Source organism: Hermetia illucens, chromosome 2 (assembly GCF_905115235.1).
Source record: "Hermetia illucens chromosome 2, iHerIll2.2.curated.20191125, whole genome shotgun sequence".
Lineage (NCBI taxonomy): Eukaryota > Metazoa > Arthropoda > Insecta > Diptera > Stratiomyidae > Hermetia > Hermetia illucens.
In genome coordinates, this window is record NC_051850.1 from 127,092,456 (window position 1) to 127,108,915 (window position 16,460).

The 16,460-nt window shown below is 40.6% G+C and overlaps 1 protein-coding gene across 11 annotated transcripts in view; it reads right to left on the bottom strand.

The window, feature by feature from the left end:
• The window catches only part of LOC119649256 (Down syndrome cell adhesion molecule-like protein Dscam2), a 252,363-nt gene that overhangs the window by 28,124 nt on the left and 207,779 nt on the right, over nt 1–16,460 (bottom strand). For all 11 annotated transcript variants that reach the window (XM_038051338.1, XM_038051337.1, XM_038051330.1 and 8 more), the window contains exons 11-12: nt 6,328–6,447; nt 6,091–6,264 (exon numbers count right to left, since the gene is read on the bottom strand). In XM_038051338.1, coding sequence (XP_037907266.1) covers nt 6,091–6,264; nt 6,328–6,447 — 294 coding nt within the window. The remainder of the gene's footprint in view (nt 1–6,090; nt 6,265–6,327; nt 6,448–16,460) is intronic.

A 16,460-nucleotide genomic window follows, 5' to 3' on the forward strand; every position in this document is an offset into this window, starting at 1 on the left:
ATCGACTTTTCAAAAACCGAAACGAACGCACACATGATATCGAACACTTCTGTTGCGTTAACGGCAAGAATGGTACTTTGCTGATTGACCGTCGAGCCGCAACGGATAGGTGCCGAGAATATTCACAGCTGAAGAATTTACTCATCCTCCACTTCCACAATCATTGCCAGCATTTGAAGCAGTTCCACCGATCAGCGGAACTAAAGTTGAGGAGGCAATAAAACGAATGAAATCGAAGACTGCCACAGGACCTGACGTCATCACATTTGAACTCTGGAAAGCGAAGAGCTGGGACCCAACACTGTGGCTCTCTGAATTCTTTAATTGGGTTATTCAGGAAGGTAGGATACCATCTGAATAGCAACAAAGTACCACAGTTACAATATGGAAAAAGAAAAGTAGTCGAGCAGAATGTTCAAATAACCATCCGATCCGATAACTTTTCCATACCATGGAGCTTCTTCACAATCGTATTCGCGAAACCGTTGAAATTACCATGAATTAAGCCGGATTTGTCAAGAACTGCGGAACTACTGACGCAATGCATGCTGCGTGGTTACTTACATTGCATTTCTGAATCTATAGAAAGCGTTTGACCGCGAGCCACACGAAATTATCTGGTATGCTTGTCGTAGAGCACTCGTGCGCTGTGTTCAATTGCTCCATCACGATTCTAAAAGTTAAGTTGGAAGTATTGCGGGTATATCAAAATCGCTTCGTGCCTCAATTGGTGTTCATCAGGGAAGCGCCCTCTAATCACTCCTCTTTGTGCTTGTTATGGACACGGTCACACGGGACATTCAACGTCCAGTGCCCTATACACTGGTTTATGCAGATGATGATTTCCTAGCGTCTAGTGGCAAAAATGATCTCGGGAACCTTGTCCAAAAATGGAATAATCGCCTGGAACGTGGAACGCGGTCTCAGATTGAATATAAATAAAGCTGAATTTTTAACGACCGATCCCTATGAAATAGACACAATCACTCTCAGCAGCAGTGACTTGCCCAGAATTAAGCAATTTAAATATTTTGGGTCAATGCTTGGTCACGTAATTCGCGGTAAAGAGAATTCAAATCCTGCCCGAACTTGCCAAGATTGGGCTTAACATCGAGTCGATATTAAGCGACCAAGAGGCCGGACAAAACAACGGTGGTTTGATACGCTGGATGGGGGTCTGAATGTCTCGCGATTGTATCCAAATCAGGCATTTAATAGATCCAAACAGCAAAACCGATCACGCCGAGCCCACCCCGCTTGTAAACGGGACGAAGGCTGAAGAAAAAGAAGGTAATGGCCGAGGATGTAATGAGTGGTTACTGCCAATCACCGTTTCACACTTGAGGTCGAGTCAATCCAACCGAAACGTTTCCACCCGTACCTAACTCATTTAAACAGAATTACCAGTGAAAAGGTCGTTTCGAAAACACACAATCTAATCACGCCGTTTGAAAAATACATTCTGGGATGTTCGCTTCGTTGCATGGTATGGCTACAAATAATGTTTTTGCCTTTTTTCAACATATTGGTTACATCCTGTATCTACTGCTACTTCCGACTTCTTATCAACACATTTACAACTACCTAGCGCGCACACCTTTGCAATCTTTCCTTCGTGTTATTGAACCAGAGTACCCGATAATGTGCCGCAGACAAGGCCTCTCCAGTCACCTTCTATAGCAGTAACCAAACTGAAAATCTTCGTTCTGTTGATATTTATCTTCAATTCGACTCTGTTTGCCTCTGTCGAAAATTCAGAGATATATGGCCAAGATCGAAAACGCAGTAAAAAACAAGCAAAAATCAAATGACAAGGATCTGCTCATTTATAGTATATGCTACCATTTGCATATAATCGCAAGCACGACATAATTGCGAATTATATTGAAGTGAAATTTGTCAGCGGAAGCGTCTGATGAGTTAGTTGCCTCTGCCCTGGACGAAACCGTCAGTTAACTTGACCGCATCAATTGCAGTGGAGATTTCATTTTTTAGAAGACAGTTCGAACCCGGATGTTGCGGTGACTGACCATTCCGCCAGCAAGACTTCGGAGTTTACCGAATGTTACACTTGCTAGTAGACCAGATCAACAAGCAGGGGACGATAAGCGATCTTGATGATGATAGCCCCTTGCAGTGCTGAACTTTCCGAAGAAGGGAGGATAATAATAATCAATGGCATGGCAATGGGTTCGTTCTAAGCTTTGCAATATTTGCAATATTTCATCATATCGTCGATGAATGTTAGCTAGCAACGGAACGAATGAATGCTACATTCCGGGCAATGCTGCACTCTCAAAGAACGCGGACAAGCGCATAGGCCTAACACGTACTCCGTTGAGTGGAGAAGCGACTTCACAGACAGAAAAAGGAAACCTGAGAGATCCAACAAGTTTCAACTCGACAAGTACAGGGTTTAACCGCACCAGGCGCGCAGATTTTACAAACAAGTCAGCAGGATGAAGCCTTATACACCTCCATGCATATCCTGCCCAGACAAAGAGGGAAATTTGATTTCCGACAAAAAGGGCATATTAGAGTGATGGGTTGAGTATTTCGATGAACTGCTCAACAGCGAACCAACTACACCAAATGATTCATCAACTGAAACTCCAGGTGCGGGGCAGCGAATCAATGCCTGAGGACTAGCAATGAGGCATTATCTATTCCATACCATTCCATATCTATTTCATCGATCCATACAAAAGAAGCTTCACTCCAGGCGTATCAGCAACAGATCAGATGCTTTCTCTGCGGCAAGCGATGGCAAAACTATTGGAATATGGCCACCAGTTGCACCATCTTTTCGTCGACTACACTGAAACTGAACCCGGCCGTGGCAGAATTCGGTATCCTGACGAAATTGATAAGACTGACCTAGGTAGTGTGCGAGACCAGATAAAAGTAGCAGGTTCACTCTCGAGGTCATTCAACATCAACAATGGCCTAAGGCGAGAAGATGCCCTATCATGCATCCCTCAGCCAACAACTGGCTTATGCTGACAATATTGACATTATTGGAAGAACAAACGGAGATGTGCAGTCTACTTCCATCTAAACATTAAACAAGTCGGAATACCGGAAGCTCGCGTTTCGGGTATAAAGGTTCTGTGTTCATCTTATGTAAGAGACGCACATTTTTCTGTCCGTATATAGCTACAAATCCAACATAATCCTTCATATTTTTCCAAACTACGAGACATACGTACATATTACAGCCATAGATATCACGCTCACCCTAAACAAACAAACTGCCTATTACCGAACACTGTACACATATATGCACGTATATAAATTGATCGTACCCATATTTCCGATTTACTTCTTATATCTATTTGAATTAGGCACTACCCGCAAAGTTCATTAGCACGCATATATTATATACCTACATACACACATGTCTGGCTAACAAATAACTAAAAAACTAAAACAAAATAATTCTCTGCGACCCAATTCATAAGAACTCATTCCTTTGTGGTATTGACGAATTAATATGTGATGATGACGTCATGCAGGTTGTAGAGTGCACGAAATTCACAAAAAATTGTAAAGTTTAACCCACTATAACTTTATTAATAATTGTTGGATTTTCTTCAAACTTGACCAAACTGTGCATTATGTTCTTCATTACACGCATGCCAAATTTTGTACTTCTGGGATGAACATAAGGGGGGGTGTCGGGTAAATTTCTAAAATGTGGAAATATACTATTATTAACTTTATTTGTGCAGATATCGGAACCGGATATATTTTGAGGCCTAGATTTCGTAGAGATGCACCACTGTGATTTTTTTCAGATTTTTCGGTTGGATAGGTTCTGAGAACGAGACCTGTTACACTTTTTGTGGGTCATATTTTGAACCCTCACTCCTCTATGTTTCATCTAATATCAAATGTTGAACCAGATTCGAAAAGTACTAATTGAGACCTTTCATTTGATACCCTACATGGCTACATTCTGTGAAAAAAAAATTTGTACCCTCCATTCACATGTATGGGGAGCCCCCCCTTAAACTTAACACAAGATAGCGCCACTTACTGCATGTAAAGGGATCACCAGATTACATACTCTCACCAATTTTCGTGACAATCTGTCCAGTCGTTTCCGAATAAATCGGGTGTGACAGACAGATAGACAGACAGACAGACAGACAGACAGACAGACAGCCGGACAGACGGACAGACAGACACCGTCTCGATTCTAATAAGGTTTTGTTTCACACAAAACCTTAAAAAGACAAGACGAGCTACATGGTAGCCATATCAATCAAATGGCACTGGTCAAACGAGAACAATAAAGATTGGAGACCACAATCAGGTAACCGTTATCAATTTCTTCTATCTAAGGCCGAAAATCACAACCGATAACAGGTATAACGATAAAATCCACGCACGGTTGCATATTTCAGCTTACAAAAATTGCTCCCCTCGAAACGTCCCCGCGGAGTCGAAGTTCTTACTGTACAATACAACTCTCGACCACGTAGAGAAGAATCATCCGAAGACCTTTGACCCCCTACATGAGGATGGACGATTCCGTAGCCTCTTTAACGATGAAATGTATAAGCAAAATTCGGCTATCTTGAGTTAAGGCAAGTCTAGACCGGGTGCACCGTTGATGATAATGATGAATTTAACATACACTAGCAGGTAATGTGGTCAGTTACAAAATGGAATTATGGAGTCCTGATTATCCACGGAAAGATATCATTTTGCGTTAAGTTCAAGGGGATCCCGATACATATAAAAAGTGGAAGTAAATCCTTTTCACAATCATGTGAAAAGACAGATTTTAGTTTTGATATCGGTCCTAGCGAAGAGTATGGGCAATTGGTAGGTAAAATGGCTGGTTATCACATTCCGAGGGCATCGGTGAGTTATGGTTTTTGTAATAATATGATTACTTGTCGGTGAGTTTGCGAAAAGAATTTATCGTGTGAAGGCCGTTTTTTTTTCGGCTTTTTTTAGAAATTTTGTGTGAAGAACTGGATAAAGATATTAATACGAATTTTTCACCATGGATTTACCAATATCTTGAGTGTACATAATATTTTTTCCACCCCGATTGGATTGTTGGTTATTGAAATACGAGGCAATTTATACATCCATCTCTAAAAAAAGGTGTTTTTCTGCTGCGACGCTAGAGGGCATTTTAACGTACAGACTTAACTACAGTCCGCAAACTAGGATTATTAAGAAATATTAAAAGCTAAATTTTTGGTGCCGTGTTAAAGTTTTTTTTGCGAATTTTGTTGTTTTTTCACGGCTTTTCAACGAATAAAAAAAAACTACTGAAACAATCGGAATTATTTCGTTGGATAGATTTTGGGCTATGGTGGCAGCCGATTTTCAACATGCAATTTCGAGAAAAGCGCATTTAAAAAGTAGAATACGATTTTTAGTCATAAAACCTTAACTGACCATTAATCTGCTATACCTAGTCCATAAACCTTAGGTTTCTTGAAGAAACACATGTACGGCCTTGGCTTCAATTCTTGTCCTTTTAGCGAAGTCATTCAAACGTCATTCAGATCGATAAATACGAGCTTTATAACGGCGATCGACACACGGGATGACCCCATTAAGTTACTAACATTCTGTTAGAATTTAGATTGTAAAAACTTTTTGAAATACCGTTCAAAATACTCTTTCAATGGGTGAGAACTAATTTCTTATATCTTTAAACCTTGATTGTTGGGGGTTTGGTCGTTTACGTTATGAACGTTTATGTAATTTACTTTGCGGCCATCAAAAAATGAGCCTTCAAACAAATAAACCTTTTAAGCCAAGAGAGAAATCAAAAACAATAAGGAAAACCATAGTTAGTTTCATAAGTACATTCGCATTGTACATATTAATCCATAAACACCGGGGAAGGGGACGACTGGTTCCCGAAATACAACATTTATTCAAAGCAAGAAAATTGTAGCCAAAAAAAGATGATCTTAATTTTTATCTTTTCCGTGAATGGTTCTTGGAAAATTAGGGGTCTTGGCATGGCATGGAAATGAAGAAATGGGGTTCATTCTCGGAGCACCATAACGGTAGACTGACATTTAATTAACTCAGTGTGCTAATTTATATACTTACAGTTAACTTTTAGTTGTATTACTTTCCCAATTCCAGTTCCAATTCCATTGTGCGCTTGACAAAGATAGAATCCTTCGCGATCTTCTTTAACATGTTGGAGGAAAAGCGAACCATTGGATAACAATTTTGTATACGGTCGCTCTCTTACATCCTCGTAGTCACCAGATTTACTTCCTGAAATACAAACGCAACAAATTTAATATTCATCAATTACATCCTATTGGTTAATGACGAAACCTGTAGCCTTCTTCCATTGAATCGTGGGTGTTGGAACGCCTTGTGCCTGACAATGCAACGTAATGTGACGATTCCTTTCGACACTCACATCCGTTGGTTCGACAACCCATCGAGGGGGAACTGATGTTTTGTGGATGGAAATTGAGAATTGGTCATGTTAGCCCCATGAATATTATTCGGATTTTAGGAAAAACGGTTGGGAGTAAAGAGAATTTTCATGAATTTTCTCCATAAACAAAGAAATTATATTTGGCCAAGCATAGTTTTTCTTTCAGCAGTGTGCAAGAAGCTTTTAGTTTCCTTAAGGTTTGTTAATAGAAAAAGCGCTTCAAAATTAAATAAGACAAATGAAGTTTTAGGTTGTTGGTAATTTAAACAGTGGTGTCAATCATGTACAATATTCGAAAGGAGTAGAAGTTATTATCCGAATAAATATAGTTTGGAAGTTTTTCACGAGCCTAGTTCACAGCTATTTTGGGCTTTGGAACTCTTGGTAGTTGAGAGTCATATCACAAATAACTCTTGTGAAATTGTCAGTCGCGAAATAAGTTTGTACTTTTTACTAAACTATTGCTTTTTTTCCAAGAAATAGTCGCATTATATTCGTTCAATTGGTAACAGAAAACTATCTTATTTAAAATCAAAGATGAAAATGTCCCTGGGTTTGATCTATTATATGCGTGTACTAAAATACAGTTAAAGAACGTTGTTATAAGTCAGAGTAGTTTTTTAATCTACCCTGATAGCCGGGCTCTCTGAAGCATCTTATTGCTTATCCAATCTTCTTCATATTCTTCAGCATTTCAGCTTACAAAAACTGTTGCGCTCGAAACGTGTCACCATAGGGTCAAAGCTCTTACTGTACACGACAATGATCTTGCCAGTCCTTATGTATTCCTCGGAGACTTGGGTTCTTAGCAAGAAAAATTGCGAACTCTTGGTCGCGTTCGAGAGAAGAATCCTCCGAAGAATTTTTGGCCTCCTACATGAGGATGGACGATTCCCTAGCCTACATAACGACGAAATCTATAAGCGATACCATGACCGGTCCGGTTGTGGATAAAAACCGGCTCAATAGGTTATGGTTGGCGGGTCACTTAATCCGTATGGATGAGGGTGACCCAGCCCCGAAAGTCTATAAGGACAATATGTATGGTAGAAAAAGAAGAGGAGGGAGGCCCTGCCTAAGATGGAGCGATGGCGTAAGTCAGGACGCCAGACAGCTTTTAGGAATATTGAATTGGTGGAACTCGGTATTAAGGCAGGCTTAGACCGGATACCGTTTATTGCGCCGTTAATGATGATGAAAGTTGTGTTCAAACTAAAGTTATTTTAAAAGAACCGCGCACTGCTTTATGGGACCCTGAATGGGCAGCGTAGAATGGATCTCATTTTGGAGGCGGCCTTGGTTCGAACCTTTCGAGCGTCTCATAAGATAGTCTGCTATGACTTAAAAGCACCTAATAGATCGCGTCTGGTCGGATACGTGGATGATGATGTGGCACCGGTCGCTGTCGGCACAATGAAACAACCTCACACACATTGGGGATGATGCGGCGGCGAATAAGCAGATTCGTCCTAGCTCTGGAGAAAAAACGGAAGTGGTGATCCTGATCAAGGAGAGGATTCTCACAGTTTTCACTATTTACGCCGGTTAAATCGAAGTCTAGTAGAGGTCGGCGACGAAGTACCACAGCATTTCGATAGACATGGAGATGAGCTCTTTCGAGCAGATTCGGAACACTGCAGACAAAGCTACAGCTTGAATATTATTTTTTCAAATGATGGCCAATATTGAAATCTGTTTGTTTATTCCGTCCTTCTTTATATTTCTGCTATAAGCTAGTGCCGTCAGTAAAGATATGTACGACAACCTTAAACAAGTCCAATGACAAGGAGTTTTGCGAGTTGTATCTTCCTAACCTAACTACTCGGAGCCAGCAGTAAAGATAATAGCAGGAATTATTCCAATCGTTCTCTATGATAAAGGGGCAGTCTATGTACCTCAGAAAAGCCGGGGGAAATCAGGAAGCCGTCGCTTGCCAAGAGAAAGCCCACACTCTCATGGCAGAAGGGTGGGAAAGAGAATCGAAGGCTTGATGAACTGCGCATCTCATAAAGAACTTGCGGTTTAGTTTACAACGGGGTGAGGTTAACTATAGCCTAGCCCAGCCACTCATCGATCACGGGTATTCTCAATTTTACAGGATATGTACACCTGCAATGAATATACTTGACCTCAGAGAGTGGGTTCGTGGTTCTGGGTTGGTGTTCTAGACGCTACAGGTGGGAGTTTTAGTCGACAGTTTGTCTGAGGTTGGAGTCGCCTTAATGTATTTCACTAACCTCCCCCAACTATTGTTTTGTTGAGTTGAAGAAGTGTAAGCAAATTGTGGAACCTTTAAGAAAACAGATATATTTGACACATAATAATTGCAGAGAAACTTCAATTTCTCATTATATTGACATTGGTGTTCACAATCTAGAAGGGATTTTAATTCCAATAATTGCAAAAGATTACATAACGGGAGTCGAGTTACAGATCACTGTAACCACTTGACAACGTAGGAATGGAAGTTGTGCCAGAGCTCAACGCAAATATTGACGGTGCAAACACTCTAACTGTGGGGTCAAGTTGACATGCAGCTCAATGCCTTGACGTAACTCACAGTGACTTTTCGTGAAACAGAAAGTAAATAGAACAGCAAATGTTTACACAAAAGGTGACATGACGCATTACTTGCGCTAGTAATTACAACTTGCACCAATTTGCGATAATAGGTACTTTCATTAAAAGATTCGTCCTTTAAGATGAATTCTCAGTGAGCTTTTCGAAAGTTTGTTAGGGAGTATTGCTGGAAGTATTCCTTCTTTGACATTATTGGAATCAGATTATGAACTTAATAAACATTCAAGATGTATAGATGGTAGAACTGGGCCTCAACTTTTGTTTCATCATCATCATCATCAACGGCGCAACAACCGGTATCCGGTCTAGGCCTGCCTTAATAAGGAACTCCAGACATCCCGGTTTTGCGCCGAGGTCCACCAATTCGATATCCCTAAAAGCTGTCTGGCGTCCTGGCCCACGCCATCGCTCCATCTTAGGCAGGGTCTGCCTCGTCTTCTTTTCCTACCATAGATATTGCCCTTATAGACTTTCCGGGCTAGATCATCCTCATCCATACAGATTAAATGACCCGCCCGCCGTAAGCTATTGAGCCGGATTTTATCCACAACCTGACGGTCATGGTATCGCTCATAGATTTCGTCGTTTTGTAGACTATGGAATTGTCCATCCTCATGTAGGGGGCCAAAAATTCTCGGAGGATTCTTCTTTCGAACGCGGCCAAGATTTCCCAATTTTTCTTGCTAAGGACCCAAGTCTCCAAGGAATACATGAGGACTGGCAAGATCAGTGTCTTGTACAGTAAGAGCTTTAACGCTATGGTGAGACTTTTGTTTGAAGAAGATTAATGCATTGTTCAAATTCCATTGGTGATTTGGTTATACAAGGTTGCGGAAAACCGCACAATCAAGACAAAGGAAAAATCCTTCCTTGAATTGCCTCTGCTCGACTAACTCTTCAATGCTCACTAGATTTTCGAACCAAACGCAACCTTCGCTGCGGGAATGTTCTCTTTCGGCGGCACCAAAGATGGACCTATCGCTGAATCTCAGCTGATTTCTACGGTACGTTCAAAAGCTTGGATAAGTGAGGATCAATTTGACAGCGCATCGTTCTATTCAGTTAATAAAAGAAAAGCGGTTTGGCCAAAAGCTATTCTTGCTAATTCTAGTAAAGTACAAAGAAAATTAGTAGTAAGTCTTCACTTGAATAGTTTAGAACTACACCCGCCCTATTCATAGAATATGTTGACTACGAAACTACCTCTCGAAATGAGTTGCGAACACTAGAAGAATTTGAATAAAGAGTACATTGTCAAAGTCGAATACGGAGCACGATAAAAGGCAGTAATGATCTTAAAAAGTCCTTAGATTAAAGTTCTGTTCACGGTACTTCACGATGGTCATAATCCCGAATGTGCAACATAGCACCAGACTGGGATAGTGCATTCCACTCCCAGGTATAACCAACGTTAATATGTGACCTAACAAAACCACTTCTACTTTCCAGTCAATACACTCATGAGTATCCAACCCCTTTGTCGACTTGACTATTTCTCAGGCATGACCAACACAAAGTGGTGAAAATTTGCAGTTCTTGAGTAGTAGTGGGAGTTATTTTTCATGAGCGATGTGGAAATAGCATCCTTGCTAAATTTCGGAGAATAGTGGAGGCGTATTAAGTGTTGTTTATTTGCAAAGAACAATGAGTTTAGTGTCATCGTTAACGGAAACGACTGTACCCAATCACATAAGTTGTTCAGCAATTTTTACGTGGAAATCCATATTTCTTCCAGTGTAGAGGCAACTAATTAAACCATGTCTCATCTCTGCTCTGGGAGCAATGTGATCGAAATTAGCGCTCCTTTTGTATATATTCGCAAATACCACATGGGTGCGAATTTTACGCAGTGTGAAAACAATAATCACAACCTGACTTAAGCAAATTGCCCCCAGAGTTGAATGGTTTATTTTTGATAGCATATTCCAGATTGACTATTACATTAACTTGGAATGTTTTACAAAATCTGTTGGATAAATTTGGAGAGTTTTACAAAATCAAATTTAGCAGTTCAGTCGGTATCTCATGGACCTCAAATGCTTAGCTTGGTTCCCAGTTTCACAGAAATTGAAGAGTCAATTAAGCTGAAAAAAATAATAGGACCTGAATCTACGCTCTATCGAGGAGAAGAAAACAGCATCCAATTAGCGACGCGGCAACAGCTTCAATAAGGAAGGAAAGAAGCAATTTTAAATCCCCTTACACCTCCTTCAAAATTATAGTTATCCAAGTCACGTTTGTCAAGAGCTGTGACAATATCAGTAATCGAGAAATATTTCAATTAAAACCACTTTCTTTATATTGCCGTGCCGGAGAAAGGAGGACACACACTCCCCCCCCATATTCACTAGCGCAACATCTAGTGCTAAAGGGACTCGTCGAGGTCCTCTTCGTTCTGGTTATGAATACAACACCAGCATCCAAATGCCTTCCGCCCTACCCATGTAATGTCGTCCTAATATCTTACAGCAAAAGTGATCATTTTTACAGTAGGTTACCTGCTAATGTTAGATATATCTAACTTACCCTCAAATGAAAATGAAAGGTGTACTGCACGCATACCTTAACTTAGGGTGGCCCTGATGGGCATCTTCGCTGTTCAATTCAAAGGAAAATTAGCGACAAGAAAGCACAAAGTCGTGATGGCATCCAAACAAGGCTGTGAAAGCTGCAATCCCCATGGTCGGATATGTTTATACCGTACAAAAATGCCTCGGGGGAGGGATATTCGTTAGGTTTTGAAACAAACGATCAGGATATCCTTTTTCATATCGTCCAGTATAGTATGGATACAATTGGAAGAATTCAGAACAGAATTGCTGCTAACACGTTGTATGCGAAGAATGCATTCAACTCGATAAACTAGTCGTTCATCAAAGAGTTGGTCATCAGAATTCAAATCCTATACGGAGCGTTTTAGCTGACAGACAAGATTATGCCCGTACTTTTTGGCAGTACCTTCCAGACATATCGAAAACAAGTAAGGAAGGACGAAAAGCAAAAATAGATGCTGTTTTCTAAGCACAATAATTGGCCCGCAGATGCAGCATCATAACGCCCGATCTGCTTTTTGGATACAATGGGGAAGGTGATTGAAAAATTCACTTATTATAGACTGCTACGCATTATCGAAAGCGAGCCCCAGTATGGGTTTCGGTATGCCCACTGCGCAATGAGTGCCATAAGCATAGTGACGAATCTGGCGAAAGATGCACTGAGCTCTGGCGGTTGCTGCATCGTGTTAGCATTTCATGTCAAAAATTCAACCAACCCCGCCAAGTGGAGTCGAATTAAAGGAACGTTGCCTGATATAGGTGTTCTCTGATATTTGACAAGAGAATTACTAACAGCGATCACTCTCTAGTACGCGATGGTACCAATGTCATGTATAATTATGTGCTTGTTCGGCAACGGGCTTAATTGCGAACAGTAGAAAGAAGAACACTGTGAATATGGAATTCGGTGGACATACGATTGTCTCGAGGCCGGCTAACGAAAATCTGGGATTGATGATTGATTCCAAACTGAGCTTTAACGAGCACCTCGAACATTCGTGCCAAAAGCCAGCTGGTACCAGGGCAGAGTTGGAAAAATGCAACGTTCTGGCGAAAGAAATGTGCGTGCTGTACCATGCAAGACATATGGAAGTTAACATAAAATCCAGGAATGTGGTCAAAGTCATATAATATCTCTTTAAACGCAGATGGGACGTGTCTATGACGGAGCGCTGGAAGCACAGGCTCATTCATTTGATTGCTATAAGCATCTGCATAGCTTTGGCTTGGATGATTTGCCGAATCTTCCTGGGTGCGGTGACATATCGGAGGATCCAGAGCATACAATGTTTCACTGCTCAAAATTTGCGATGGAGAGAAGGAATCTGAATCAAACAATAGGAAGGAGCGTGAGCCCGAAGAATATAATTGCGGAGACGCTGAGGTTGAAGGAGGATTGGCTTACTGTTATTTCCGCAATTATAGACACATGGGACGAGCTGGTAAAGCCATGACGAAAAAGAAAATCAGAACAGAGCACTAGCTCGAGTGCCTAAAGGCCATCCAACCCGGTGAAATAATACCTAAATGGTGCTCTCGTAACGTTGGGACTAGAATGATCGGGGATAGTTTTTAATGAGTTTGATTTCTCTGCTGCGCAGAGCTAGAGCGGAGGTGCCTTTCGAAGATTTCTACACCTCTACGAACAAAAAACAGAGCATTGCTTTCTCCTATCATTACTTCAGTCTTGCTTTATGCCGCTCCCTTGTGGGTTGTTGCGTTATTTATCAAGCAAATTAAAAAAGAAACTGTCGCGTTCTTGTAGGATATGTGCCCCAAGGGTGATTAGTGGTTTTTGGATGATCTCCGACGAGACACAAATGTTTAACACAGGCATTCCATAGACATTAGTCAGATAAATGGCTTAGTCTGCCTCAGACATCAGGCAAGCAAATGTCTGCCTCAGTTAAATGCCCATTTCGGACAAAGTGGTTTCTGTACCAGAAATTACCTGTCTGGTTGAGACACATTTATCTGTCTACCTGTTTCCTAATGCAGATTGTCTGATGTCTGAATCCGTTCCGGATATTTGTCTGATATAGAAACACACTCCCTCCGAAACAAGCAATTGGTTGAGGCATTGAGACATTTGTCTGACACAGGCACAGACAATTGTCCGTCTGATGTCAGAGGCGGACTTAGACGTTTGTCTGGCTTATGTATGCCTTCTGCCTGAGACAAATTTGAAACATTTGTCTAATACAGAAAAATACTTTATATGAAACAAATATTTGTTTGTCTGATATCTGGAACAGACGCAAACATTTACCACACACAAGCACAGATGTTTGTTTGAAACAGTAATTTATCCGAGACAGAGATTTTCCTGCCACAGACATCGAGGTTTGTCTGCAATAGACACAAACATTTGCCTATCTAAGATCCGAAGTAAGCATAGTTGTTATTGCTTGATGCAGCCAGAGACATTTGCCTCCCCAAACATAAGTTAATAATAGTGGTTTCAATACGTATACCTTACAGATGCACTAGACAATATTCTGCCGTGTCGTTTCCAGTAGGCATGAGCCAATCTGGCGTGTCGTGTTGTTCCCAGTGGGCGTAACTTCTTTGTTGACGGTAGGTATGTTTGAAAAGATGCCGCAAATCTATGTCTGAAGAATTACGGCCGATGATGACGTGGAAATTAAAAAGACTAACTAAAGAGGAGCTTCTACAGTATAGCTCAATGAAAGGGACATATAAGCTGATTGCTATCATCGGTAGATGCGTAAATCGTCACCGAGGAGGCTGTAGTTACTAGCTAATGCCGGCTTATGTAAGTATTTATACCTATTAATTTGCCTATGACGAGTTTCTAGGAAGTCTAGCTAGCCGAGACCAAGAAGAAGACGCAGATCGTAGGGGACCAACATTTCAAGCGTGCGTTTCCAGACGGATCACATGTTAAAGTCGTAGATGGATCGAGAATGAAGTCCGTATCGCAGAAAGGGAGAGGCGAGCGTTAGCCACAGCAGCATATGTAGTAATTGATTACCGCGATTACTGCGTAGTGAACGATTGAAGTTTTACACAGTTGTGGTTTAGGACGTATGGGCAGATTTCCGAAACGCCAATTGTGCACGTCTCCAGTTTCATGTGATGGTTTTTGAAGGATTCACAGCTGGCTGTACCAAAAAGACCTCTTCAGTAGGTGTGGTCTAGAAATCCCTGCCTCTATGCTTTGCCTCCTTAATATTTGTAAAGTCATCAACTTCATTTTCAATTCGAATATATGCTTGTAGGTAAAAGAAATAATGTAAGATCTCCTGAGGGGGGCAGGAGGATGATACTCGGAAGAATGCTGCCTTTTTGAACCTGTCGATCTGAATTCTGCCGTGGTTTCTCATAGAAATCCACTCCGATTAGTCTTCCACAAAACTCTAGATTATGTCCTGTAGCGGCTTTTAAGCTCCCACTCCAAATGCATGTTACCCTTTTAAGATCAAGATAAAATTTCCCAACACACCTGAAGATAGAGTAGGAAGACATAGTCTCAAAGCAATGTTCACGATTTAACTTGACTGGCCGTTCGGGAAACTTTCACCACCTCATCATTTTTTTTTCCACAGATTGTATCTAAATAGTTTTCTGGTAAATTAGGAAAGATAGTTTAAGTAATGTAAATTTTCGATTCTAATGTGAGTTGAAACTTTATCAAAATGAGTGAGGCCGCCATGAATATAAGCTAGTGAGCCAATTCTAGCCTAGATTACATGTAGCTAGAACACCGAACAACTTTTAGGAATTGATGAACGCAGTGCAAAACCGGGATGTCTGGAGCCTACTAAGGCAGGGCTTAGGTTGCACCGTTTATGATAAAATGAAATAATGAGACTGCTAAAGTAGCTTTCAATCCAATGCCAGTCGAATGCGTGGAGATGAGATTGTTTTTAGTGAGGTGGTTTCTTCTAGCGATTTCTCAAAATAAATAATGTCAATTTCTAGCTGAGGTTGTCTGCGACATTTTATTTCAGACTTCGGCACAGTAAAAAGGAAATTCTTGCAAAACGTTTGCAACTCTGCAGAAACAGCCGATTACTAAGGGCCCAGTTTTTTGGTTTAAACAATTTGAGCTAAAACACCATTTTCAGTAGGAAAAGAGTCAATTGAAGATAAAATACGTAGCTAGGAACCTAGGACGAATGAAAATCTGGAGTCCTCTGTGTTCAGATCATCGTTTACTACTCAAAGTGGTTCTTCCACTAATAAGTAGAACCTCAGGAGAGAAAGGAGCCTTAACACTATCGAAACGACACGAAATATCTTCTACCTCAAAACATATAATTGCGGGTAGATAAGTCTTGGATGTTTAAATACAAACCAGAAACCCAGCGCTAAAGTAACTTTTTCTTTCCTGTTGTCGTTTCGAGATATTCAAAAATGTTCAAACTACCATAGCTGACCAGCCAAATGTTCCCCAGTTATTGCAGTATTTCAGAAAGCATAAATTGAGCTATCTTGATGTATGGCATCCTAGGGAAATTATTGCGAGGGAGACAATATAGTATTGCAGTTCTATTCTAATAAAATAATTTTAAACAACCCATCTCAATTTCAATACACCAGTTAATAATATGGGTCTAGGTAGATACAGTGGTATAATAATTAGAAATTTATCGAAGAAAAGCAAAGTAATTAATCAAGAGGTGTGTGAAATTCTGACATTAATTATATTCGGTTACGGTAACAATGATGCTCATTTTAATTGGATCCCAATCCACCATTTCATATTGACAAAAGATAAAGGGTTGCTTGGTTTTATAGACCTTCGCTGCAAGCATTTGACACGAACCTAATGACAAATGTTCCGTTAAAAAAAATCATTGTTATCTCCAATTTATTTTTTTTCCAGTACTACTCCTTTCAAATATATATTATTTTGATAGAAA